General features: G+C 37.4%; 1 protein-coding gene across 4 annotated transcripts in view; it reads left to right on the top strand.

Moving 5' to 3' along the window:
• adgrd2 (adhesion G protein-coupled receptor D2) overlaps positions 1 to 27,273 on the top strand; it is a 69,053-nt gene that overhangs the window by 19,750 nt on the left and 22,030 nt on the right. For all 4 annotated transcript variants that reach the window (XM_042000567.1, XM_042000566.1, XM_042000565.1 and 1 more), the window contains exons 9-16: positions 4,930 to 5,064; positions 5,272 to 5,380; positions 9,120 to 9,225; positions 9,329 to 9,384; positions 9,546 to 9,672; positions 9,772 to 9,875; positions 10,106 to 10,208; positions 18,198 to 18,351. In XM_042000567.1, coding sequence (XP_041856501.1) covers positions 4,930 to 5,064; positions 5,272 to 5,380; positions 9,120 to 9,225; positions 9,329 to 9,384; positions 9,546 to 9,672; positions 9,772 to 9,875; positions 10,106 to 10,208; positions 18,198 to 18,351 — 894 coding nt within the window. The remainder of the gene's footprint in view (positions 1 to 4,929; positions 5,065 to 5,271; positions 5,381 to 9,119; positions 9,226 to 9,328; positions 9,385 to 9,545; positions 9,673 to 9,771; positions 9,876 to 10,105; positions 10,209 to 18,197; positions 18,352 to 27,273) is intronic.

Raw genomic sequence — 27,273 nt, 5'->3', positions numbered from 1 at the left:
AGCCGTTGATAACAATTGTTAACTCCTGTAAAGGTTTTCTGTTTTTCTGTTCATTGTTGTAACCATAAAGATTTACCAAAATCAAAAAGGTGCTATTAATTTTTAGGATACAGGCTATCCAATGACCACATTTATCAGTTTCATGGGTGATTATTTCACCCAGGCATCTGTTAAAACATATGGCAGTTCCTGCAGATCTGTTCGTCCATGGCTGAGTAGGATTTTATCTCCCCATTGTTGAGTCCAAAAGTGTCTTCTTGAGTGGAATGCGTTTCTTGAAGAAATATGCAGTTTGATTTTTGCCCTTTCAGAAATAAAAAAAATAGCTTTAACAGAGTCTTTGAGTCCCCTTAGATTCAAAGAAGAAAAAGAAATATTAACTTGCAACTGGAAAACTGAACACCTATAACAAATAAACAGAAAGACTGTTTCAGTAAGGAAGAGTGTTGAAGAAGTGGAGAGCGTACTTGTGAGAGTCCCTTGTTCAGTCGTCTCCACTGCGTTATTGCAATCATAGATCTGCCATCACCCTCTATGTATTTCTTCTTCAACATACGCTTGCCTTCGATGAAGCCGTATGGACCCCTGAAGCCCGTCGCCTTGCCTTCCTTCCTCGCCTGCGTGGCCACATCGCCGGTCTCGCCAGCCAGCCCTCCCTCATTAGATCTTCTGCGAAGCGGATTCCTTCTGTTTTACACACCGTCGCTGACTTTGATCTCCTCCAGATGTCATCTCTTATTATTCGTTTGGAGAAGAGAATGATGATCTGTCGGTGTCGGTTGTCAGATCTCCTCCCCACTCTGTGCACCACATCTACCGCATTGTCAGTCTTCTCTTTCAGGTCTGGTGCAATCTGGCCCAGAAGTTTAATAATGTCCGTCCTTAAGTTTTCATTGCTAGTTTCTTTTTTCCCTTTAATGCGAAAACACCATCTTCTCTTGTATCTCTCTAGTTCGCGGATTCGATCTTTCATGACCTCGTTTTCTTTTCTGAGGGTATCCGCTTTCTTCTCCAGAAGGTTCACTTTTGTTTTGCATTCCTTCAACTCCGTTTTAGCAATAGTAGCTAGCATAGTGCTATGTTGTCTCATCTGCACGTGTATTTCATCCATACGTTCATCCACTCGTTTACCAAGCAAGTTAATGGCTTCTAAAATAGCATCCATTGTTTGCTTACTTGGTTCTTCTGGGGGGGTACCTTTCACCTTTTTGTCTTCTTGGTTCTTTTCTGGTGTATTTAGCCAAATTTAATTTGTACCCCGAGTAAAATCTTCTCCTTTGTAAATTGTGAATAGAATTGGAGATAGGCTACATCCTTGATGAGTTGAACGTTCGAGTCATATGGTTTCAGTTAAATTACCATTGACTTTGATTCGAGCCACAGGTGACTAATAAAGTGTCCTGACACACTGCACTGCTTTAGCATTGAATCCAAATTTGTTTAGAACTTCATACGGAAAAGACGAGCTAACACTGTCAAGCGCTTTCTCTGCATCTAGACCTACAAATACTACTCTAATTTCTTCTTCTTTTATGTGATCTATAATATGCAGACTCCTTCTAATATTATTCTCGGTTTAGCGACCCTGTTTGATCTTCCCCAATTATATCTCCAACAAATTGTTCATATCTTTTAGTTGTAATTGAAGTGTAAATCTTATAATCTACGTTAAGCATGGATATTGGCCTATAATCTGCACAGGTCTCACTTTTCTTCTTTTTGGGAATGACTGTTATAATTGCTTCTCTCCAGGAGGGGGGAAGAATTCCTTGCTCTAATGTATGATTAAATGATGCTTGCATCACTGGTATGAGTTCGACATGAAATGATTTATACTATTCTGATGGTAGTCCATCAATATTGGGTGTCTGATTTGTTTTGAGTCTACAAATCACCTTCTCTGCTTTATTTCTTGTTATAGGAGATATTAGTAGATCAGTTTGTTTATTTGCAATAGAGGGAAGATCTAGGCTCTGTAAGAAGTTTTGGATTTGGTCATTATCTGTACCCGTTGGTTGACTGTACAGTTGTTCATAGTAGCCAGTTGAGAACTGGCTCCATTGTAACATCTCCGGTTGGTATGTTTCACTTCGACCTCAAAATCAGAAACTAAACATCAAAAGTTTTTAAAAAATGCAACTTCTATAATGCAGTTTCCAAAATCTTCCCAAACACAGACACCAGGGAAACTCTTGCCTCTGTAATGTAGGCTACGTTCACACTCCAGGTGCTCCGTTTTGTTTGCGTGGTCGTTCACATTATCATTTTAATGCCACCTTCATCACACTTAAGTGTGAACATGCGTGGCTGTGAAGTGACACCATGCAGAAGAAAGCTCAATGTCACACAGTGTGTGATGTATACAGAAGTAAATATGGATGCTTCATGCTTGTGGACATCAGTTTTGGAAGTACTGGCACAGTCAGAACCAACTAAATTTTGCTCAATTCATGAATGAAATTATTCAGTATTGCCTTGAACCCCTTCCACAGGTGCAGAATTGGGGCGTTGGTCTCAGATAAAATGCAGCATGACCGTTACTTAGGTCCCTTCGACACAGATCGGATATGTATCCAATCTAGGACCACATATGAAAGTGGCTTTGGTTGGATTTTTAAAAATCAGACTTGTGTCATTCAGACTGTCATTAAAAAATCTGATTTGAGTCACATATGAGCAAAAGAATCGGAATTGAGCTGCAGTGTGAATGAAGCCTTATGGGGCATTAATCATAAGTTTTACTTTGTTTTATTTTTAGCATGTTTTATTGCTACATCTGTTGCACCAAGGCACCCATATAAAAAATTACCTTGTTTGTATCTCAGACACCAGCAGCTTTGATAAAATAGCAGTAATTGATGCCCTTATAGAGAGATTGTTTTGTTTAAACATAGATTTGATTTAAGATAGCTTACTCTTGGCTGAAAAGTTACATGGAAAATAGGCAGCAATGTGTGCAAATTAATGAGACTGTGTCAGGATTTAGGAAGGTTAACTGTGGGTTACCCCAGGGATCGGTGATTGGTCCAAAGCTTTTCTTACTATATATTAATGATGTCTGCAATGTTACTGAAAGGTTCAAATTTGTTATTTTCGCAGATGATACAAATCTATTTTGCTCTGGGAAAAATTTAAAGGAACTTTTGTATGCTATTGAAAGGGAGCTAGACATTCTCAAAACTTGGTTTGATGTAAATAAATTGTCTCTCAAAATTAAGAAAACTAAATTCATGGTTTTTGGTAATCAAAAACAACTTGATGGGGATATTAAATGAAAAAATTGTGATGTTGAAATTGAAAGAGTTTTTGAGACAAATTTTTTAGGGGTTGTGATTGATCATAAATTAACATGGAAACAGGATATTGATCACATTAAAGAAAAGATTTCAAAGTCATTAGCAATCCTGTATAAATCTAGGGATATATTAAACTATTACGCCTTGTATATATTATATTGTTCACTTATACTTCCTTATATATCTTACTGCGTGGAATTGTGGGGGTCGACTTTTAAAACAACTATAAATTCAATAGTCATACTTTAAAAACGAGCTATACATATTATTAATAAGGCTGGTTACTATGATCACACTAATCCAATGTTTATAAAATCACATGTTATGAAATTTAAGGATTTGGTATCATAAAATAATGCAAATCATGTTTAGAGCTAAAACAAAGTGTGTACAAAGGTTTTTTTTGTTTTTTTTTTCAATACAGGAGTGCAAATATGATTTGAGAGATGTTTGTAAGTTTACTGTACAAAAAAGCAAAAAAGGGGATTAAAAGGAGATGTATTTCTATTGTTGGGGTTAAATTATGGAATAATGCTAATGAAAATGTTAGAAGGTGCAAATCGCTTTTGGTTTTCAAAAGAATGGTTTATAAAGCTATTTTTGAGGGTTACAATTGTGAATTGAAGTATTCAGATGTCCACCACATGATTACAACACCTTTGATAGCAATCTCAGCCTCCAGTCAAGGCTTGGAGGACTTTTCATTTAAAGATTTCTCTCACCTTCCTATTTCTACTAACTTGATTAACTTTTCTTCCAACCAGGTTAAATAGGAACACTTTGAGAAAAGTCAACAAGCTGCACGGTTTAGTTTAGTTTGCATATAAATCAGGAGTTATTTTACCTCCAAACGAATTACCCATTTTGGAAAGCTTTGATTTGATATGTTTTGGGTTGAACTAAAATGTTGAAAATGCAGATTAAAAGTCATGCAGTTGTGCTGAGTGAGAGCCTTTAGTTTTTTGTACAGCTGTCTGTCATATCCTGGCCCTGAAGTTATACCACTTCTTTTTTTTCTTTTTTCTTTTTTTTTTTATAGTGGGCTGGTTTGTCAATCCTTGTTTGTGGCTCTGTGATGAACTGCCAACCTATCCATGATACACCTTGCCTCTCGCCTGATAGCAGCAGGGATAGGCTTTAATTTATTCTGTTAGATTTAATTAACCTCCACGTTCATTTTTAAACGCAAAGTCGTAGATGTGTGGTCTTGGAGTTGTAATTGTAAATGGTTGTTCATTATTCACTTTCTCAAAATAATGATATCCAGTGTCTGCCACTAATTCCTGACAGGTTGAAGTAATCTCTTGGCTTCTTACAATTAACCAGAAATATGCTAAAGTTACCATGATAATAACTTTTCGGCTTGCATTTATTCACCTTAGTGGATATTTGGACGATTGCCATTGTTTGAATAGTTTCGTTTAGAAAAATAACAGATGAGAAGCAAATAGAAAGAAGATGTGAACATCATTTATATGAATATCATCATTCAGGATATAGTGCACAAACCTTTTCCACTAAATCAACTTAATGAAAAAATATTGCTTATGTCATTTCTTAATGGCTTATGAATAATTATCAATGAAAGTGAATATCAGCTCTGTAAATATGCTCTTTGTTTATTTTCTTTCAGAACTGGAGGTGCAGCAACAGAGGCTGCAGGAGGGATCCAAAGTGCCAAGCTTCTGTGGACCAGAAACAGAAAAACTCACCAAATTAGACTGTATTTCAGTCCCGCGTCAGAAAATACAGGATCTCCATAACAACGGTAGGCAAAAACGACCAATCTTTCTACACATGCTCTTTCAGCCACATATTTAGAGTTGAGCATTGCAAGTGAATGCAGAGGACAATGCAATAATGCCAGGCTTAGGAATGTATAGCTTGTATTCACACACTTACTGTACAATGCATTTCTCCTCCTATTAGTGTTTTCTTTGTCTGATTCAATCTGGCCGGTGTGTTGAATGTACAGGCTTTTATAAGCTCACCTTGGTCAACACGTGGTATGGATCTCTGAGGCCTCTCTTTAACCCAGAGGAGAACATCAGCATGGTTCCTACTGTCACTGATGGCAGCCAGAGGTAAAATCGTAGTGCAAGTGTGGCTGTAAATATTCAAGTATTGTGGAAAAGGGTTCCTTAGAACTTAAAAGTGTTTAAATATGCTTCTGTCTAACAGTAAAACCTTTTTTTCCTTGTCTACATGTCATGTTATGAAACTGCAATGAAATTTTAATTGTTTGAATGACTTACATTTAAAAACAGACAGACTAGCAGTGGTAATACTGATGCTAGCATTGAATAGGAGACTTAAAGGGGTAGTGCATGCATCGTGGAAGGTCCAGAGAGCCACTTGGGGGTCCAGAGTCGCAGGTTGGGGACCCCTAATGTTGTGTTTGTAAACCAAAATTTGCTACATTTTGTTTATATAGCTGTAGGACTTCTTTTAAAGGAAAGAGACATTTTGCATGTAACAAAGGATTTATCACATTGTTTAATGGTTCGCTTGGTAAACCGAACCAATTTTGTGGACTCAGCTGCTTCGGCCGTCACTCAATTGTTTCAAACATCAGTGGTCGCCACATCATGCCTCAGCACAGCAGTGTCCTGGTAGAGCAGGGCACAGGAGGATGTGCAGGAGGTTCACAGAGCAGCAGAATTCACAACAAAGATAACATGCCATGATGCGTTCAGGGTCCTTGCTGTAGTTTTTGCTACTACTGACAGCTGTTCTGAGATCAAGCCTGGACCCAGTAGGATTCCTGTGTTAGTTAGTAAAATAAGGAATCAAACACGATCTAATCTAACTATACCTTGTATAACTCAGAACTGTTTCTTAATGAAACAGCACCCCCTCATTTTAGTTTTATGGATAAATGTTGAAACGGGAGGGAAGGGGGAGGAGAAGCTGCCTTATTTAAAGATTCATTCCAGTGTAAAGAAATTTCATTTGGTGATTTTACTTCTTTTGAATATCTTAGTTTTATTTTAAGGGGCATTCCTAAAATCCTATTTCTAATCATCTACAGACGTCCAGGACACTGTGTAAATTTTATTGATGAATTTTCTGAATTATTGTCGGTTATCTCTACTGATTTTAACCATTTCATCTTAACTGGGGATTTTAACATTCACATAGATAACATGACGGATGGTAATGTCAAAGAATTTTCTTCCATATTGGATGTTTGGTTTGTGGCAACATGTAAAACAACCGACCCACATTCGAGGCCACATTCTGGACCTGGTTATTTCAAAGGGTGTTGATATTTCTTCTGTTGTGGTCACTGACTCGGTCTTGTCTGACCATTTTTGTATTTTGTTTGATTTACTGATCACTCAGAATGTCCAACCAACCTGCTCCTCAGTTAGGAAGAGGTCCATTAATGAAAGTTTGTGGAGACCATAGCTATGTTACCAACAACCAGTGCAGAGTCAGTTGATGGACTCCTGGATCATTTCAATCTGAAAGTTTTGAATGTAACCGATGCTATTGCACCGATAAGAATCAAGAGCACCTTGAGCAAACAGAAAACACCATGTAGAAACACCACTGTGGTTACCGGCCTAAAAAGAAAATGCAGAAAAACTGAGCGGAAATGGCGGAAAAATAAACTTCAAATTCACTATGAGCTGTACAAACAAAGCCTGCGTAACTATAACAATGAGCTGTGCAAGGCCAGAGAGCTGCATTAATCTGAAATGATTAACAGGAATGTCAACAATTCTCGCACTCTGTTTGCTATGATTGAAAAACTTACAAATCCTCCTAAACAGATAAGCCCAGAGCTCCTTTCCACTGAGAAATGCAACCAATTTGCCAACTTTTTTAGACAAAAAAATTAAAACAATTAGGCAAAAATATTAATTCCACACAGTCAAACAAGAAAACTAGTCTGTGTCTAAAACCCGGAAATAATTCTGATGTTATGTCGCAATTTAAAATGGTTGATTTAAAAGTCCTACAAGAAACAGTTTGGCATTTGAAAAAAACAACATGCACTCTGGACATGATACCATCCAACTTTTTAAAAACAGTTTTTACCTCAGTAGAAAGTGGTCTCCTACTAATAGTTAACAGCTCACTGGCATCAGGCATTTTTTCCAAGTCACTAAAGATAGCTGCTATTAAGCCACTCCTAAAGAAAAGGACTCTAGACGCCTCTATAATGAACAACTATAGACCTGTCTCTAATCTCTCTTTTATTTCCAAGATTATTGAGAAAGTTGTATTTCACCAGCTTAATGACTTTTTAAATGAAAGTGGAAATCTTGATAAATTTCAGTCCGGCTTCCGACCTCATCACAGCACTGAAACAGCTCTGGTCAAAGTGTTAAATGACATTAGGTTGAATATTGATTCTGATCAAGTATCAGTCCTGGTTCTGTTGGATCTCAGTGCTGCGTTTAATACTGTAGATCACAGAATCCTGTTGCACAGGCTGGAAAACTGGATTGGACTTTCTGGAGCGGTCCTTAATTGGTTCAGGTCCTGTTTAGAAGGCCGGAGTTATTTTGTTACGATCGGCAGCTATGAATCTGAGCAAGTGGCTTTGACTTGAGGAGTTCCCCAGGGGTCAGTCCTTGGACCTCTTCTGTTCAACTTGTATATGCTCCCTTTGGGTAATATATTACAAAACTACAGCATTAGTTATCAAAGTTATGCAGATGATACACAACTTTATGTGTCTCTGTCACCAGATGACTGCAGTCCAATAGACTTATTGTGTCAGTGTCTGGAGCAAATAAACACCTGGATGAGGGAGAATTTTCTACAATTAAATGAAGGCAAAACTGAGATTATTCTGTTTGGTAGCAAAGAGAAGAGGGTCAGCATTGGCAAACACCTGGAGACTCGGGCTCCTAAAATCACCGACCAAGTTCGTAACCTTGGAGTGTTGATAGACTCAGACCTGACTTTCAGCAGCCACATCAAAGCTGTCACTAAGACAGCTTTTTACCAGCTCAGAAACATCAACAGAATTAAAAGTTTAGTCTCCCAGAAAGACCAAGAGAAACTCATCCATGCATTCATCTCCAGTAGACTGGATTACTGTAATGGTCTTTTAACAGGACTTCCTAAAAAGAGCATTAAACATCTGCAGCTGATCCAAAACGCTGCTACTGGAGTTTAAACCAGGACTAAGAGGTCTGAACACATCACACCAGTTTTGAAATCTTTACACTGGCTTCCAGTCAGTCACAGAATAGATTTTAAAACCCTTCTGATTGTTTACAAATCCCACAATGGTTTAGGCCCAGAATACATCTGTGATATGTTCAGAGAATATAAACCTAGCAGAGCTCTTAGATCCAAAGACTCTGGTCAACTAGTCCAGACCAGAGTCCAGACTAAACATGGAGAAGCAGCATTTAGCTGTTATGCTGCAAAAAAGTGGAACAAACTGCCAGTGGAGATTAAACTTTCCCCAAATGTAGACATTTTTAAATCCAGGTTAAAAACATTTCTTTTCTCATGCCTATGCATAAAATCTGCATGTTAACTTTTTAACTTATCCTGCTTTTAATTATTTAAATGTAATTTATGATTTTTTTGTGATTCTTGCTACGTGTCGCTGCCTTTACTCTTTCTTAATATCTGTAATGCCTTTGTTTTATGTAAAGCACTGTGAATTGTCCTGCACATGAAATGTGCTGTACAAATAAACTGCCTTGCCTTGCCTTGCCTTACATCTACTGATTTGTTAATCTGACATTAACACATAAAGGTGACATGGGTTTATTAACAGTTTATTTAGTGTTTTTAAGAATTAGTTTTATGTTGTAGCTTTGACCTTTTGATGCATTTTTTTTAAACCAGGTATCTGGGCACTTTTCTGGGTTCTTCTGTTATTTCCACCACAGTACTGGGAGATGACCAGCCAGTTAGCATGGCAGTTCACTTCCAGCTCCAGCACCGAGTTCAGGTCAACAAAGTCTAACATTTGTTCTCTTGGATATGGTCCTAAAAAAAACAACTTTATTTTATGTTCATTATCATACTTATCATATATCCTACTCTGTCAACAGGATTCTGTTGGTAACGTCTTTGATCCAGTGTGTGCCTTCTGGGATTTTGACCTCAAGTAAGTTATGATAATTTTACCAAATTATCATAAAAGGGAAATTAATTTACCTAAATTACAAGGAAATATTTCAAATAAGTAAAAAATGTTGCAAAATATTTTAATTTATGACCTCCCTGTGAATATGTTGATCTGTAAATATGTTTTATTTGTGTTATTAGTCCAGAAGCTGGTGGGTGGTGGAATACCAAAGGCTGTGAGGTGGTGTCCAAATATTATGGCTACACTGTGTGCTACTGCAACCACACCACCAATTTTGCATTGTTGCTGCAGGTTTATGAAGCTCAGGTAACATTTCTTAGTCCAGCACTCATTGTGGACTTTGTGTAGACTATCATCAACAGCTAGTTATAAAGTACCTGCTCTTTGTTTGTGTTGCCATGTTAGAGAAGCCCAGAAAATGAAAAAGCTCTGCAGGTGCTGACGTTCATTGGCTGTGGAGTATCTCTGTGTGGCCTCCTCTTCACCTTCATCCTCTTCATTGCTGTGGGGTGAGTCACAAACACCACAGAGTGCAAGCTGAAAGCATCAAGGGTGAAACACATTTCAGAAATCCCTGCCAGATTAACATCAATAAATGAAAAAAAAAAAAAAAAAAAGCTCTGTAGGTGTGTGAGCATCAGCACAGTGGAAAATTTCTTCATAAAATCCTCTTTGAACTATTCTTCAAACCTTCACACAAATATGACCCATACCCTTTTGCATGTGGATCTCTGTGCAGCGTCCCTAAATCGGACCGTACCACTGTCCATAAGAACCTGATAGTTGCTTTGGGCATGGCTGAGCTGCTGCTGATGTGTAGTGACTGGGCATCTGAAAATGAGGTGAGTCCCTATATTTTTGAAAAACTAAAATTGTGTTAGAGTACTCAAAACATAGAAAGAAAACAGAAACTAATGAAGAGTGTGGCTGCCTAAACCACCACACGTGGCCCACAAAAGACTTGCCAGTGTTGTAACTAAGCTAAAAGTGGCACAAGTAGAAGATTAGGCCTGTCTACTATCTTTGGAATTCTTTTTGTTTTTTTCAAATTATATGTTTAGCTAGTGTTAGTAAGTGTTGGGGTAGTTACTCTAAAAAGTAATTAGTTACTAGTTACTCATTACTTCTGTAAATTGTAATGAAATTACTTTACTAGTTACTGCATTTGAAAAGTAACTTCACTACTTATTATTTTACCGTTTCTTAATTCACCGTGCAGACACGAAAAACATCATAGCCGAATCATCACTGTCTGTCTGCAGAGTGTTTACTGTATACTGTAAAACCACAAGAACAGCATCCCTGTCTGTGGGAAGAAATGGGCACACTTGTCTCATAATCATGTTTTCTAGTATTTTTCTAAACCTGGGCAATTCAATAGTCGACTGGGGGAGCATGTCTCCAACAATGAACCCTGCAACTAGCCTGCAACTCTGCTTTTCTCAAATGTCAAAAAGATGTCATCTTTGTTAGAGTTGTATTTTATATATAATGGTCACAAATGGTCAGGCACTAATTGTAACACATAGTGAGTTGCTGTTACAGCCTGTCAAGTTAGTAAAACAAAGGGAGACATGACATCATAATGGTGGCTGAAGACAAACTGTAATATTAATAAGTTTTTGGTGCTGCAGTGTATAAACCTCCTCCCCTCTGCATTCACATCTCTCCTCCTAAAATACGCCTCAACCTGCAGCTGACGGAGTGATGAGCGCTCGTTCTGTACTCTCAGATATTTTGTACGCTTACGTTTCATCTGCAGTTACTAGCTGCTTAACTAATGCTATGCTTGGTTGGGATAACAGCGATGTTATTGCTAACATAGATGGGTGTTATTTTTAGGATATTTCTGAACTGCCGACATTTGCCAGTTCTTTATTGCATGCTCTTGATGTGCTATTACGGCTACAAGTCAACGTTGCAATGCTCTAACAGTTTACATGCACATCCTGTTCTAGTGCTTCACATTTCAAAATAAGAGTTCCGCTTACAGAAGCTAGCCAAAACATTATAACGGGGAACGCTTTAAGCTAATTTAGCACAACTTTAGCAATGCAGTGTAAATAAAAAGCTGACCGACACAGCGAAGCACGCGTCATTTGTCATTACACATGGCATAGTTAAACTGAAACTGGAGACATGCTGAGTCATTATTTTCCCAACATTACTATAAACTTACCTGTTGGCAAGCTCCACTCGGCCCATTGCTTTAATATAACCTGGCGAGCTACTAGCTATCCCGGTAGAAAAGACAGGGGGATGACTGTGGGATTGAATGGAGTCAAAACTTCATCTAGTGGACAAATACCGCAAGGACATCATTCTGCACGACTCCCAACACTAACAGCATTTACTGTTTTATGAGAAGACAAAATCAGCGTATAATCAGCAAAACAACGGGCGATATTAGCCATTTTGACAAGGGCTAATATCGCCCGGGTTAATCGGCCTGCCGATTAATCGGTTGGGCCCTATAACAAATCAGAATTTTACACATTGACAAACATGACTCGAGTAATGCAAAAAAACACGTTACTGTAGTCCAGTAAAGTAATTTTGTTTAATTTTAAGTGTAATGCATTACTTTACTTTGTTACCCAAAAAAGTAAAATTGTTACTATAACGCGTTACTTTGTAACGTGTTACTCCCAACACTGATGATAGTAATACTTTGTGTTAGATACTAATATTAATAATATTACTATTTATCAGTTGTGGAAATTAAGTGACACCCTCATCCAATGATGAGCTTTTACATATCTAAAAAAAAAAAAAAAAAAACTGGCACAGGTGTACAACTGTAGATGCACAACAATACTTTACAGACATTACAATACTATACATACAGACATACTACACTGTCATCCATTATCTAACAAGGGTAAAAAGCAGCCAGGTGCCTCAAATAAAACTTCATAATGATCTTCTCTATTTACAGCTTGAACTTCCTGCTTCTTGTTTCCTAACAGATGTCTAAGGGCGTGTCCCAATCCACGCACTTCTATACTTCTAACACTACATTTAAGTGCCTAGGGCAAAAATTTCTGACACAGAAATTTCTGCTTTTATTCCTTACTTCCTGTTCTTTCATGTTACAAAATAAAAGCCTCACAATTTGCTTAAGCCAATAATCCAACAAAATAACTAACTCAGTGGAAAACTGAGTTACTGATGTCTTACTTACATGAAAAACAGAATAACTTTGAGATCACCAGTTAAGATACCTTTATCAATAACTGTAGACCCATGTCTAAAGTCATCAGTCCAGCCATCCATGTTGCCAGGTGGTAGCAGGCACAAGTTAATAAGGAATCACTACCACTGCTGGACTTGTCTATACCAGATGGTTTCTGTGGTTTCTAAGTATATTCCAACATGTAAAACTTACATGTTGGAACATACTTAAAATAAACAGAGAATATGCTTTTTTAGCATGAGAGGAGAAAAGATAAACAAATGGAAAAAAGATGAGGGGAAGAACACCAGTGATTCCTGTTTTAAGCATAAACTGTGCAGGAAAATCACCGTTACCCACAGTAACTTGCATCACTTTAGCACTGCTGACACAAAAGATGGTATATGCTGCAGGATGGGAATGCAATCTCTGTCACTTTGCAGAAGCCATGTGGCCTTGGGTCTAATTAAGTCACTTAGAGTAAAAGAAAATGACAAACAAAGAAAATAAATAGATTAGAATCCTCCATAAACACTTTAATTATAGCAGATTGAAAAAGACACATTTATTTAATATTTCAAAAGGTATTAACATGGAGGACTTTAAGAAAATATACTGTATACAGGTGCTCATCATAAAATTACAATATCATGAAAAAGATAATTTCCGTAATTCCTGACAGAAATATGTCAGTCTGTGAGGAATGAATGTCTACATTATACAAGTTTCACTATTTGAATGGAATTACTGAAATAACTCAACTTTTTCATGATATTCTAATTTTATGACAAACACCTGTGTATAAGAACATGAGAAAGTCAAGTTTATTTTCCATCTGTGACCATAAGGGATTAAAAAAGTGGCTGAAACAAGTCTGCAAAATAAGCAGGGACACATTTTAATATTAAATGATTTGATAAAAAGAAACTTAAGATCAGGTCCAGCATGCCATTGCCGGGGATATATCAGGAGTGATGTGTTGGGATTTATCCCGGTAGCAATATTTTGCTTTATTTACAGGTTCTTTACATGTATATAACAATAAACATGTCGCTTGATGACAGATGTGTGTATTACAGTTTCAGCCTTACATATGGTCTTGGCACCACAAAAGCTGTGTTGGAGACATACGGTAGTGTTCCAGAGGCTTACTGGAGGCAGTTTCATGAGCTGAAGAGGCAGCAGGGTGAGTCATATTCAGATCTGTGGCATCGGCAGGAGATAGTTGGCTGATCATTTTGAGGCTGTAGGTAAGATTGGGGTTGGAAGGAGCGTTCATGATGATTGAGGTGAGGTGACCATCACAGGCCAGCTCTAGATGGAACTTTACATTTCCCAGTGACTGACGGTGGTTTTTCACAGCAGTTTCGGTCAGGAGGCCTGAGTTGTTACATACTCTGTGAGAAGTGAGAACTTTTTTCTTGTTCTTGAGGCCATGAGAACAAAATGATGTCATTTTGCTCTTGTGGTTGTGAATGGGGACTGTTCTCAGTGCAACAGCCAAGCAGAACTTTGATCTGGCTTCTCGTGGAGTATGTAAGTTGACAACCCAAATAAAGGTCAAGGTTCCCTTGCAGATCTTTGTTGTTTTCGGTGCCATAAACTGGGTCACAAGAAAACTCAGTGCCCTAGCTTTGCTAACAAGCATAATACTCCAAAACCAGTGGGCCTTGAGACAGTGGAGGAGGAGTCTATGAACAAACTGAAAGATTATGAGGGGTCCAGTCTAAAGGTACTCTTTCTGGTGCCAGTGAGGGACTGGGAGTACTAGTTACTATTCTAAGGGGGTACTACGCAGACTTTAATCAGGAAAGCATTGGTGAAACTTCCAAGCTCTAGTTCAACTGGGCAGTTTACAGTGGTACAAGGATTGGGAGGGTATATTAGTGGCAGGTCTAATCAGTGTGGCTGAGGCACCAAACCTTCCCATAGACCTAATTATGGGAAATGATGTGGCTGGAATTAAAGTTGCTCCAGTGGTATCTGAGTATCCGGCGGACTATTCTGAGATCAATGAGTTAGAGTTCCTGAGGTTTTTGCCTCCTGTGTGGTTGCCCAGGCACAGGTGGAGAGGATCCCCTTAGGGGGTGAGATGAACAATAGTATAGGGGAGCAGTCATTTGGGGACTTGGTAGGGCTCCAATTTTACATCCAAATTATGCAGACAAGTAATGGCTGAGCTGAAGATATCTTCTAGATATTCTTCTGCTTATCGTCCACAATCACAAGGTGCCATAGAAAGATTTCATGGGACCCTTAAAAATATGATAAGAACATATGTGGAAGCTCATTCTAAAGAGTTGGATGAAATCTTGCCATTTCTTTTGTTTGCTGTCTCTGGTGCTCTGGTGTTAGAAATGTTTCTTAGGTAAAAAAAAAAGGCTCATCTATAATTTTAATGTGATTAATACACAACAATACAGGATCCAAACTATTAAAGTGTTAGATTCTGTGACAGATTCACAAATGGAAGCAAATAATTGCTGCAAAATCAAACTCAGAGTGGAGAATGGACATTGTTGATATGCATTTGCCTTTCTCTCAGGAAAAAATTGATACAACCAACCAGGAGTTAGAAACGCTCTATAAACAAGGACAGTGGTACATGCATGAGGCCAGCATGGCACAGAGAGGACATTCTTTGCTAAATACTTTAAAAAGGTTGTGGTTTTCTCACTGAATGGTAAATAGATTCATGGGGTTCATGGACAAGAGGAGCAACAATGGCCTCTGCAGGAAGAAGACCAGACTGCAGGCAAGAAGAACTGAAAAGACTGTAGTTCTTTTCTCTGCAGCAGTGGTGGAGCGAGGCTGTATACTAAGAAAGGAAATGATTGTGTTCTTCTCGCTGTCACATCAGAGAGACATGAGAAATGAAACATTATTACATTAATAATCTGGATCACTCCCCCCAGCAGTTCAGGTTTACTGTCTGGTGGTGGTGGTAGACTGGATCCTTGTGTGGCTAGCTCCACATTGGAAGCTGTCCAGGCTGCTGACATTGGGGCTGGGGTCTGTCTCAGTCTGATCTATGCCCTTTCTCTTTACAAAAATGTAAGACATATCTTCCTTTCTCTTCATTCTTACATCTTTCTATACAAGATCAGAGTGGTTACAGGATATAATTCTTCACATTTTTATGCTGTAGCTGCTTCAAAATCAACTGGCAGCCTTGCTAACATCCAGTTTAAATGAAATTGGATTATGTAGTTTTAGCTTAATCGGCGCTAACTAACGTAAATACTCTTTGAGCATCTTTAAAGTTTTTTTCAGCTTTCAGCAAATCTTTATTAACTGAGTTGATTTGTTGTATTCACTAAATATACTCACTGGAAACTAAATGTGACATGGTTTTGCCACATTATCTTAAAATCCAGAGATGGGTAACAATGATTCCCTCTGTTACATTTACTTGAGTAACTTTTTTTAAAAAAAGACTCCTAAGAGTAGTTTTACTACCATACTTTTTTTTTTATTTGAGTAAATATGTGAAGAAGAAATACTGCTCTTGCTCTGCTACACCAGACAACACTCGTTCTCTTTTTCTTTTCTTTTTTCATCATTTAGTCGTTTAGATATGTTTTACTTTGCCAGGGAGATGTTGCCAGTTTCACCAGTCAGACATAGCCATGCAGTCACATGACCAACACAAGCCATGGCATCATACCTGCACAAACTTCTCACACAAGTAGACAGAGAATGAAAAACCCATGAAAATGTCAGAGGGAACTGTCTCTAATGCGAAAAGTGAAGACATTTAAACGCCTTTCGTCTTTTATACAAAACATGTTTTGCCCACGCAGAGAGAGATTCAACGACAAGTTGGATATTTTTCAAATAAATTAGTTTGTGCTCATACTGTTCATTTGTGAGAGACGTTATCTTTCAGGGGTCTGTCATCTGCATGATCATTTTCACTGGAACAAAAATATTTGTTGATCATCTGGAGGGCTTCTATTGCTTCACTTTAAAGTGCAGGTCTGACATTTAGTTTTTGTTTGATATCAATGGACCATGCAAAACCAGAGATATTATAGGTTTCATTTAATAATGCAAAAATATTTATTTGGGTCTCAGAACCCCTCAGGGGGACTTTGCTGAGGGGTTTGCCCTCGAGTTGTGTGACAAAGTTTAAATGTTTGTTCTGGTGATAAACCCCTTTTATCCATTTCCTTTTTGCCACCACTCAACAACAAATGGTAATTTCATTTGGGACTAACCTGCCTCTGTCGAAAGTGTGCCTGATGGGCCGTCTCTTCTACTATGCTTTAATGTCAGTCATAAATGTAGTACTTGAAAAGGCTAATGTTTCCTGAGGTGGCATTTCACATAAAAAAGTTTTAGAACCACTGATATCGACCCTTTTAGTGTTTATAAACATTTAGTTAAAAGCAGCATAAGCTAATCAGATCACTACACATTTTCTATGGATTAGCTTTAGCTACCAACTAAAGCAAATTATGAGTCAAGATCATTTTGGTAACTCGTCTACTTACATTATTTCTAAAAAAAAAAAAAAAAACATAAAAAGATAAATCAGATGTTAAAATCAAACTGGCACTGAACTTGAGTAATGTTATTTTGAAGTAACACTTCTCTCACTTTTTTACAGTTTTTGGCTATTTTACCCACTTCCGTTTAAAACTAATCTAATACTATCATTTAACTAGATTAGCACTGCTACGTAGCTTCATGCCAACAGTGGGTTAATAGCCCTACATAATAGTAGTTTACTTGCACAAGGACAAATTCTCTACTAGAAATGTGAAGTCAAATGTTGATATTTTTAAAGGATGACTAGTCATTCAGTCATTCATTATGTACCACTTAGTCCATAACGGGTCACGGGTAAGCTGGAGCCTATCCCAGCATTTAGTGGGTGAGAGGTAGGGTACACCCTGGACAGGTCACAGTCCATTGCAGGAGACCGACAACCATTCACACACACACACACACACACACACACACACACACACACACACACACACACACACACACACACACACACACACACACACTCACTCACTCACTCCTATTTAGAATTTAGAGTAACAAATTAGCCTAACATGCATGTCTTTAACTAGTTAGGAAACTATTTTCAAATATACTTCAAATTGCTGTAGTTACACTGGTGATTCCTGGGTTGGATGATTGAAAAGATGTTTCTGTCCCCTTCCAGCGACTTGTCAATCAACTGAGGTGGCACCAGGGGTGTCTGATCAGATTTCAAAGGTGGCCATTGTCAACCTGTTCCCCCCTCTAGCTTCACCCCAGCAGTGAAAGAGAATAAAGAGCCTGAGGTTTAAACTCAGTGGGGGCCAGAAGGAGCTCAGGTTCAATAATACTTTACTTGACAATTATTGTCAAGGCCGCTGTTCATCAGTCCTGCAGTGGACTTACAATCACCAAGTACCTGGTTCTGACCCAACACCATGAATTTATCCTAAATGGAGCTGAGCTGAAGAAGCAGAGAAGACATTTTCTGGTTTGTCAAGCTGATTTTGTGAAAGACAAAGAGTGATTTCTCTCGACAGTTAGTGTAGCTTACATAATATATAATACATAATAAGCTTACATAATCCTGACAAAGCATAAAAAATAGCTGGGAATAGAGCTGCCTGTAAATCATGGTTTCCATATACTTTCAATCCTGCAGGCAGCATGTTTCCTGGTGACTGCACTACTTCACCTCTTCTTCATGGCTTCCTTCTCTTGGATGCTGGTGGAGGGTCTTCTGTTGTGGAGCAAAGTTGTGTCTGTCAACATTAGCGAGGATCGCAGGATGAAGCTCTACTACCTCATCGGCTGGGGTAAACTCTCATCTTATTTCAGTTTTGTTAAGTTTTTTTTTTATTTATAAGATATGAACAGTGGTGTCTGTATGAACTATGGTTTCTAGTAACATTGCTACATAATTGTCCATGATGTAAAGAGTGATTCTGGATAACATATTATTTGTAATTTATTGTTCCATCTTGTGCAGTGGTACCAAGATCAGGAAGAATTTATCAGAATTGACTTTTTCTGAAGAATAATATATACTGAAACATCTCCCAGAAAAGATTATACAGTAGTTCATCATACAACCCAGATCCCCAGAAAGTTTGACGCTAAGAAAAAAAAACTAAAAATACAATGATTTCCAAATCTCAACTAAACATATTTTATTCCCAATAGAAGATAAACAACATGTCAGGTGTTGAAACTAGAACATTTACTATTTCATGGAAAATATTGGCTCATTTTGAATTTGATGGCTGCAACATATCTCAAACAAGATGGGACAGAGTGATGTTTAGTATTGTGTAGCGTCCCCTTATCTTTTAACCACTGTCTGTAAATGTTTGGGAAGTGAGGAGACCAGCTGCTGGAGTTTTAGGCGGGAAGTGTTGTCACCTTTCTTATGTGTTCCTGAGAATAATGTCTGATTTTGACACAAAGCTGCCTGAGGGCCTGAAGATTACAAGCATTGATTTTTGACCTTCAGTCTTGTCCAGTGCACACAGAGATTTCTCAAGATTCTTTGCATCTTTTGATGATATTATACAGATGATGGGATCTTGAAAGTCTTCACAATTTTATGCTGAACATTTTTCTGAAATTGGTAATAATGTTTCTGAAACTATTTTAACATTTTTTAGACACAGTTTGTCTCAGATTGGTGAACCTCTGTCCATCTTTACATCTGAGAGACTCTGCCTCTCTGAAATGATCCTTACATGCCAAGTCATGTTACCAACTGGATGCCATTAAGCTAATTAATTTTCAAATGATCCTCCAATTGTTTTTGATTTGTGCCATTTAACAATGTCTTGTTGCCCTTGTTCTAACTTGTCCCTGTGTTGCTGCCATCAAATATCAGAGTTTAAACATCAAAATATGAAAAATAAAACAAAATAAATATGGCTTTATGAGATTAGCTAATAATTGCATTCTGCTTTTATTTAAATTTCTTAACTGGGTGCTATTTTTATTAATTAGTGACATAAAGAGACCGTATTGTCAATTTAAGGCTGTGTCTTCAAAATACTCAGGATCCGTCACACAACTTAATCCTCTATCATAACAAAATAATTCTCATCCCTGATGAAAATGAACTGATGTAAGGTGTGACACTACTGTTTTTTAAATAAAGGTGCCTTAATGCTTCCGTCTTTCTCTTTAGAAGAGTGGCCAAAATAATAATAATAATAATAATAATAATAAATCCAAAGTACACGGTTAGGGTTAGGGTCAGGGTTTTTATTTAGTTACATACAAATTTAAAAGCGAAGAATTCTAATTTAAAACCTCCATCATTGGTTCTGCAATTATCAGTTTTATGTTGATATTGTTTTTAGTAACAAACTCTGAACCTTTTCTCTCCATATTAACAATTTATTGAAACAGAATTCTTTTAACACTCATTAGGCCAACATTTTGTGTGTGTATGACTTTAAGAATTGTGAAAATTTAGGCTTTCTACATTAGTTTTGAAAACTGTAGTAATCAACAGAGATATCTAAAATCCTCTCTGCTGTGTTACACGATGTTTGACGTTTATTGGTCCAGAGCCGTGTTTATATTCAGAAAGATATGAGCTAATTTACATACTGACACTTTAGAACTCCTAAAGCAGTCTGAAACCCATCACACATGCTTCCTTGTTTTTTTTTTTTTGTTTGTTTTTTTTACTATTCTCTATGAATCATTACGGCTGGGAGTTGAAATAATGAAAAAGGATGAAAATTTAAAATATTTTATTTATCATAGAAGAAAATATTGACTTGTTCTGGAAGGTGATGACTTGCATACGTTACTGTTTATGGGTCAGGGTTTATTTTTTGGATACTGTCCTACAAAAAATAATGTGGTCCATCTTACAGTTTCTAATCCTGTGTCCTACGTTGGAGGTGTTGATAAAAGTACCTATTTCACATAATCTAGTGAGACTGGGCTTTTTCTGTTCCCATGACCCTCACGTGTAAATAGTTCTGAGAGTGAAAGTTACTTCAGCAAAGTTCAACTTCCAAATGACTGAAAAGCGTTTCTACCTTGCTGTCTATTACTGTCAATAAAAAGCCAGGAGTTCATGACAAGATGTAGGAAGGTACAAACAAGAAACTTTACATAACCTCAGTAATCAGTTGTACCTCCTTTTTATAAGTCTATTAAAGAAGATTAAAAGTAACAAGACACAATGAAATATTTTCATTCAGATGTTTTCAAAAGGTTTAATCTCGAGCATGTATTACATGTTTTATTAGCTTTATACCTTCATCCCAGTTCTTCCTTTGTTTTTTTCCACCTAAAGACAATCCCCCAGATTCAATCAGAAAAGTTCCACAGCTGTCAGGCTGGAATTTAGAAACCTTGGGCTCCTTGGACATGATGATCCCAAAATACAGTAACTCTCAGGGTTCCCATCACCAGACCAAACTGAGATTTTCTCTTCCACTGGAGATTAGAGTAAGCAATAGTTTGACAGCACTCACAACAATGAACAACAATAAAGCTTCTTAAAAAAGAAAAAAATCATGACTACACTGGAGGCCTCTGCTCCCAGAGTCATAACCATCACGTGGGGTAATCATTATTCCATATGCAATTCCTGGATTACAAAAGATGGAAATCCAAAGTTACAGCATCTTTTATTTGTCCTTGGAGAGGGTGAAGTCGGTTTGCTGCAGGTGTATCTCAGTCTTGAATATGTATAAAAACACGTCTTAAATATTTTATTTGGAAAATATAACTTTGAATATTTGTATGTTTTTAACTGTTTTGTTATGTTCAATAAAACCCAAGACAAACTAAACCCAAAAGAAACCACACCCTGGTGGAGAGGAGTAGAGAGCCTGGGATACAAGAGCTTATATGTCCTATGCTCTTAGGCTCCAAATCTGGATGGAGGATGTGATTAACAAATCACAGCAACTCCTATGACATCTTACAAAGATGGAAACCATTATCACACAGCATGCATCACAGGGTCATCACAGTAGCTACATTTACAGGAAGATAAAGCAGACTATACAACTCGAACATCCAACATGTTGTACAAAGGATTAAAAAGTTATGATAAACCTCACTCCTTCTAGTGCAGGTAAATATTAAACATAGCCCTGAGTTCTACTGTTGTTTTTCTTCGATTTGATTTCACAAAACGTTTAAGTGATCGCCGAATAATATCGATCATTCAAGATGTTTTTCCAACCATATTTCTTCCTGGAAGACGATGGTTCCCCACTATCCTTCCAGGTTTTAATAATGTGTTAGACAGTTCTTAACCCAGTGTTTGTGGTTTCTGCGTCTCCTTTGATGTTGTATTTGCCTGTTGCATGGCAATACATTTAATAAACTTGTAAAACACACTAAAATCTTTTCCATGCTTTCCATAATGACATGTCTACTTGTGAAGAACACTAATCAGCTGGCTGAATAACATACAGACATTTCTATTACCATTTTTATCCCCTGTAGACTTCCAGCATTTTTTATACTCACAACTTCAACAATGCAATCTTTTCTTTCTTTTTTAACACGACTAAATCTTCTGTTCCTGCTGGCTCTCTGATGGATTTGCTGTATTTTGCTATTTAAAAGTATGAAGAGGCTTAATTTTTTTTCCTTTTCTTTCTTTGTTGCAAGTTAACTGCGACAGTCTCCAAATGCAGGCACACTTCAGCTCCTGACCTTTATACTATTCATTTGATGGAGTAAGAATGAAGGAAGAGTCACACGCATGTATAAAAAGATGTTACATAAAATGTGTTGCATTTGAGTCCTACAAAAAGAAGAATCTACATCTTAAAGAGTTCAAAAATTTAAATCCTTCCTCCAGTTTGTGATGTAGAATTAAAACTCCCTACACTTATCTCTTACATGGACTTTTCATCCCTTTCACCTTTCCATCTCTTACATTTACAGGATTTCAGGGCCGGCAGTGGCGCAAATGAGTGAAGCCAAACATAAAAAGATAAATATATTAAAAGCACTATTGAAATGTTGGCTTCTCTTTGAGGCATCAAACTGTACTTAAAAATGATAAATTGAAGTCAATTTCATGAAATATGCAGGGTAAAAATGTGTTTTTTAAGACTAAAAAGACAAAAATATGAACTGAGATTGCATGTGTAGAATAAAATATGGCTATGATTGTCAGTATGCTTTCACTAAATATTTCTAATACTTTTTTTATATTTAACCTCATGGTTTTGTTCTATTTTTGTGGACTATGGGGAAAAATCTTACAAATATACAACTCTCTGCATCTTGACACACTGACAAATTTCACATTAAACTGCTAAATCTAACTAAAAACAAAATAATAATAAAAAAAAATGCTAACTTGGGTTAACTGAAACAATTTTGTTTGTAGAACTTAAATTAAATCTGAGTATGTTGTAAGTACGCAAGTTTGTCCAAGAAACCTGATCCGATCAAATCTTGCAAATTAGAAGTTCATCTCAAGTTCATCGTATTTGTTCTTGTTCTTTGAGCTGCTTTACAGAAGGAATTGGTGTGGATGGGGTCTTTGCTAAAATAATGTCAGACCACCAACATCTCTACAGTGCAGCAGCAGCTGTCTTTACCATTACTTCTAACGATAGGGATGACAATAATAAACACAAATACAGTTTTATGTAATCTTTTGTTTATATGAAAAGTGAAAAGTAAAGGCTTAAAAGTCATCCGCAACTGGAGAGCAATAACGTAATGTATTTATTATTTATTTACATCATTTACAAGAAATCATTTATTCACATTATCAGTACAGGTTAGTACAGGTAACCAGTATTTTTATGGCTGTAACATGTTGCCTATACACTGAAACGATGGCGCACTATAGCTGATATGAGATCAGTAAAATCAAACAAGAAAAAGAACAAGTATAAACTCTTTGCAGTTTGGGGTCATCCTAAGGAAAACAATCATTAGGGTGACGGGTCGGTGTGGAAGAACCATTCACGGCTACAACAGCCTGGCCCTCCTCCTCATGATTGTGTTGGTCACTCAGGCACCAACTGCAGCCCAAGCTGATCCCTCAAACGTCCAATGGGGTTGAGGTTGGGACTGCAGGCAGGTCATCCATCCTCTGGAGGTAGTCTTTAAATGCTGCTCTATTGGGGCCAGTGTTTTCATCTTAGAGCAGTGGTTCCCAAACTTTTTCTCCAGGGCGCCCTTTTCATCAACCAAAATAATATCAAGCCCCACCGATCCCACATGCACGGATGCTTTGATTAGTCAAAACACTTGGTATTTTTGTATTACTAAATATTTCAGAGTTTGCGGCTTCTACCGGCTAGGAGAAAACATTAGCAGTGAAATTAATCTGCAGCCCCATCTGGAAAAAATCTGGAAAACAAAAAAAGATAAATATGTTTGCTATAATGAACAACATTGAATAAACTGTTTACAATATAAACACAATTACAAAAATTTAAAGTTTTGAAAAAGAAGTCTAAACGCATATAAACTATTTCACAAAGATCACACAGCAGTTCTAACCCATGACTACCCCTAACTAACCCTAACACTCCTCTGTATGGATCTGTTAACTTAATGCATCTTCCAAAGTGTAATGAATGGCAGGAGCAGTAATTCTCTCTGGCTAGTCTAGTATCAGTCCTGGATTGTTAACCCCATGAACACCACCAGCAGCAGGTGGTGCATGTATGGATATACAATGATAGTTTCACAGATAGTTTCTATATTATTAGATATAGCAAGTAACAACAGGCAACAAGAAAAGCAGTATTTTAGTTAGTAGTACGTTTTAAAACCGTTTACTCAGTCACCACATTACTACCTCCAACCTCATCGCTGGACATAACAAGCTACCTCATATATGGTATCAATGCTTACACGTATGAACAGTTCAGAAACTACAAATCTCTGGAAGTTCACCAACATTTCAGGAATGTCTGGAAGCAGGATCTGTTCACACTTCCACCGCAGGACTGCACAACACCGTCTCACTGCAAAGGTAAGCTCACCTGCTGTTAAGTGAAGTTATGACTGGTGGTTAGAGTTACTTTACTTGTTTTGTTTGATTTTCTTTACTTATTTAAATTCTAAGCATACATAATTAATATGCATTCAATGTTGCAAAAGAAACAACTTAAACAGAAAACTTCATATTTATATTACATAACTCAGAAAAAGTTTTAAATGGTCTAATAATCCTACCACACTTTCATACAACATAGTTACACAAGCTAACACGTCAGTCTGGCATCAGCCTGTAAACCAGAAACTGTAATAATATAAACGTCCTTTTAAATGAAGCTAAATGAAGCAAACGGTTGAACATTGTTGTAAACGGTTGTTTGTCTACCAGTGTGTGTCTACAGGTCCTGCACTCCCAGCACCTGACTGACTCTCCACTGAAGCTCTGGGTCATCATGGAGGTCTACAGCCTGCAGCAGATAAAGAAGACTTCTGGATCTGCTCTCATTGGTCCTCTTGTTAAAATCTTTGCACATAGTTTGCAGTTTTTAGCACAATTGCATGTTATGTTGTTTCAGTGTTGAAATGCCATGCAAAGATGTAAAATTCTCTCACTACATTACTTGGAGATATTTTGCCACAACTTCAGTGTTTTTATTATATCACGTGTGAATAGTCTGTATTTTCTTTTATTGAAATTTTATCTGTTTGCCGTTGTGCTGCTACTGTTGATTCTGACTGAGAATTTCAATAAAATCTACTTTTATGAAAAAGCAAAACTGTCAAGCTTCTCATCTGGTTAACCATCATGTTTCTATTCAGTGTTTATTTCCACAAGATTTTTTCATGTAACTAAAATTTAATGTAATGTAAGTGTCATTATCAAAACTGACACTGGTTATTTATGTGCTTAGGAGAATGAAGAGTCAAAAAGATGCCACTGACACACTTTAAATATTAATGTTTAAGCCATGTACAAAACAAAAAACTTGCACATTTTTGCTGCACAAATAGTATGAAAAAACTTCCAACTGTCTGACTGTACACACACATCATCATCCTCCTCATCATCATCATCATCTGATCAGCTGATCACCATCTTCTCCAGCCTCTCTGGTCTGTAGCTGACCGCTTTACTCTCCAGCATCAGGTGTCCTCTTCATGGTCTGTAGCTCTCCAGGGTCTGCATCCTGGTGGACTCCATCTCTGCTTGCAGTGTCTCTTTCCTCAGCTGATCCGTCTTCTTCGTCTTGCAGAGCGTGCAGCGTTTGTGGGTGTAACTGATGTGTGTCCTAGAAGCAGGGATGGTGCCCAATCTGAGCCTCCATCATTTCTTAAGCTGGTTCACCTGCAGTCACATATTTGGTGTTATTAAAAAACTAGTTAACAATGGATGCTTCCATTACATTTCACAATCTTAACCACTTAATCCAACCAGTTAACATCCCATCAGATCTCACAGAGCACTCTGTATCTTTAAAATTATTCTCTCTGTGATGTTTTTATATAAAGATGATAAACAAAATAAACACTGATCAAATTTCTATTTCTATTTCCTACCCTCTTTGCCTGTAGTTTACAGGTGAAGTTAGCTAATGTGAATATGGCGACTTTAAAAAGCCAAATAAAGTATATTCATTAACATTACTTACACAATAAAAACAACAAAAACTCTCCTACTTGCCGAGAGCAAACACGCATGAAGGGAGATGGTGGTGAAAGTGATGTCCTTCATCTCACCGCTGCGACCGGGCCATCCGACGCCTCAGTTACATCCTCAACCTGTTGTCTACAGCCTCTTTTAAAAGCTGTGACCTACTTTTCTACCTTTTTATATCGTGTGACTTAGTGTGGCAGGATTTCACACAGCACGAGACTCGTCACCTGACAAAGACCGATTGGAACAATGCTGACAACCCAGCAAAGATCAGTGATGAGCTGGAGTGGTCTGCTCTGATTCTTTACTGACTGGATGATCACGGTTCAGTTTTACTGGCTGTACAAAAAATGGCTGGAATAATTATGATACAACAAAACGGCGCTTTTATTGCACGTTTTACTTGCACAAAACATCATTTTTAATGCACCCTTCTGATTGTTTACAAATCCCAGAATGGTTTAGGCCCAGAATCCATCTGTGATATGTTCAGAGAATATAAACCTAGCAGAGCTCTTAGGTCCAAAGACTCTGATCAACTAGTCCAGACCAGAGTCCAGACCAGAGTCCAGACCAGAGTCCACGCCAGAGTCCACGCCAGAGTCCAGACCAGAGTCCAGACCAGAGTCCAGACTAAACATGGAGAAGCAGCATTTAGCTGTTATGCTGCAAACAAATGGAACAAACTGCCAGTGGAGATTAAACTTTCATCAAATGTAGACATTTTTAAATCCAGGTTAAAAACATTTCTTTTCTCATGCGCCTATGCATGAAATCTGCATGTTAACTTTTTAACTTATCCTGCTTTTAATTATTTTAATGTAATTTATGATTTTTTTGTGATTCTTGCTATGTGCTGCTGCCTTTACTCTTTCTTTATATCTGTAATGCTTTTGTTTTATGTAAAGCACTTTGAATTGTCCTGCAGATGAAATGCGCTGTACAAATAAACTGCCTTGCCTTACATCTACTGACTTGTTAATCTGACATTAACACATAAAGATGACATGGGTTTATTAGCAGTTTATTAAGTGTTTTTTCAAGAACGTCATATTTTTTTGTCGTTTACCAAAGTTTTAAAAAACTATGTATTTTATGCCATTTTTGCCACATAAAATGGTGCTTTCACCACAAAACAGCAAAGATA

The sequence above is a fragment of the Melanotaenia boesemani genome, chromosome 11, assembly GCF_017639745.1.
Source record: "Melanotaenia boesemani isolate fMelBoe1 chromosome 11, fMelBoe1.pri, whole genome shotgun sequence".
NCBI classification, from domain to species: domain Eukaryota; kingdom Metazoa; phylum Chordata; class Actinopteri; order Atheriniformes; family Melanotaeniidae; genus Melanotaenia; species Melanotaenia boesemani.
This window is presented reverse-complemented; position numbering and strand designations above follow the sequence as displayed.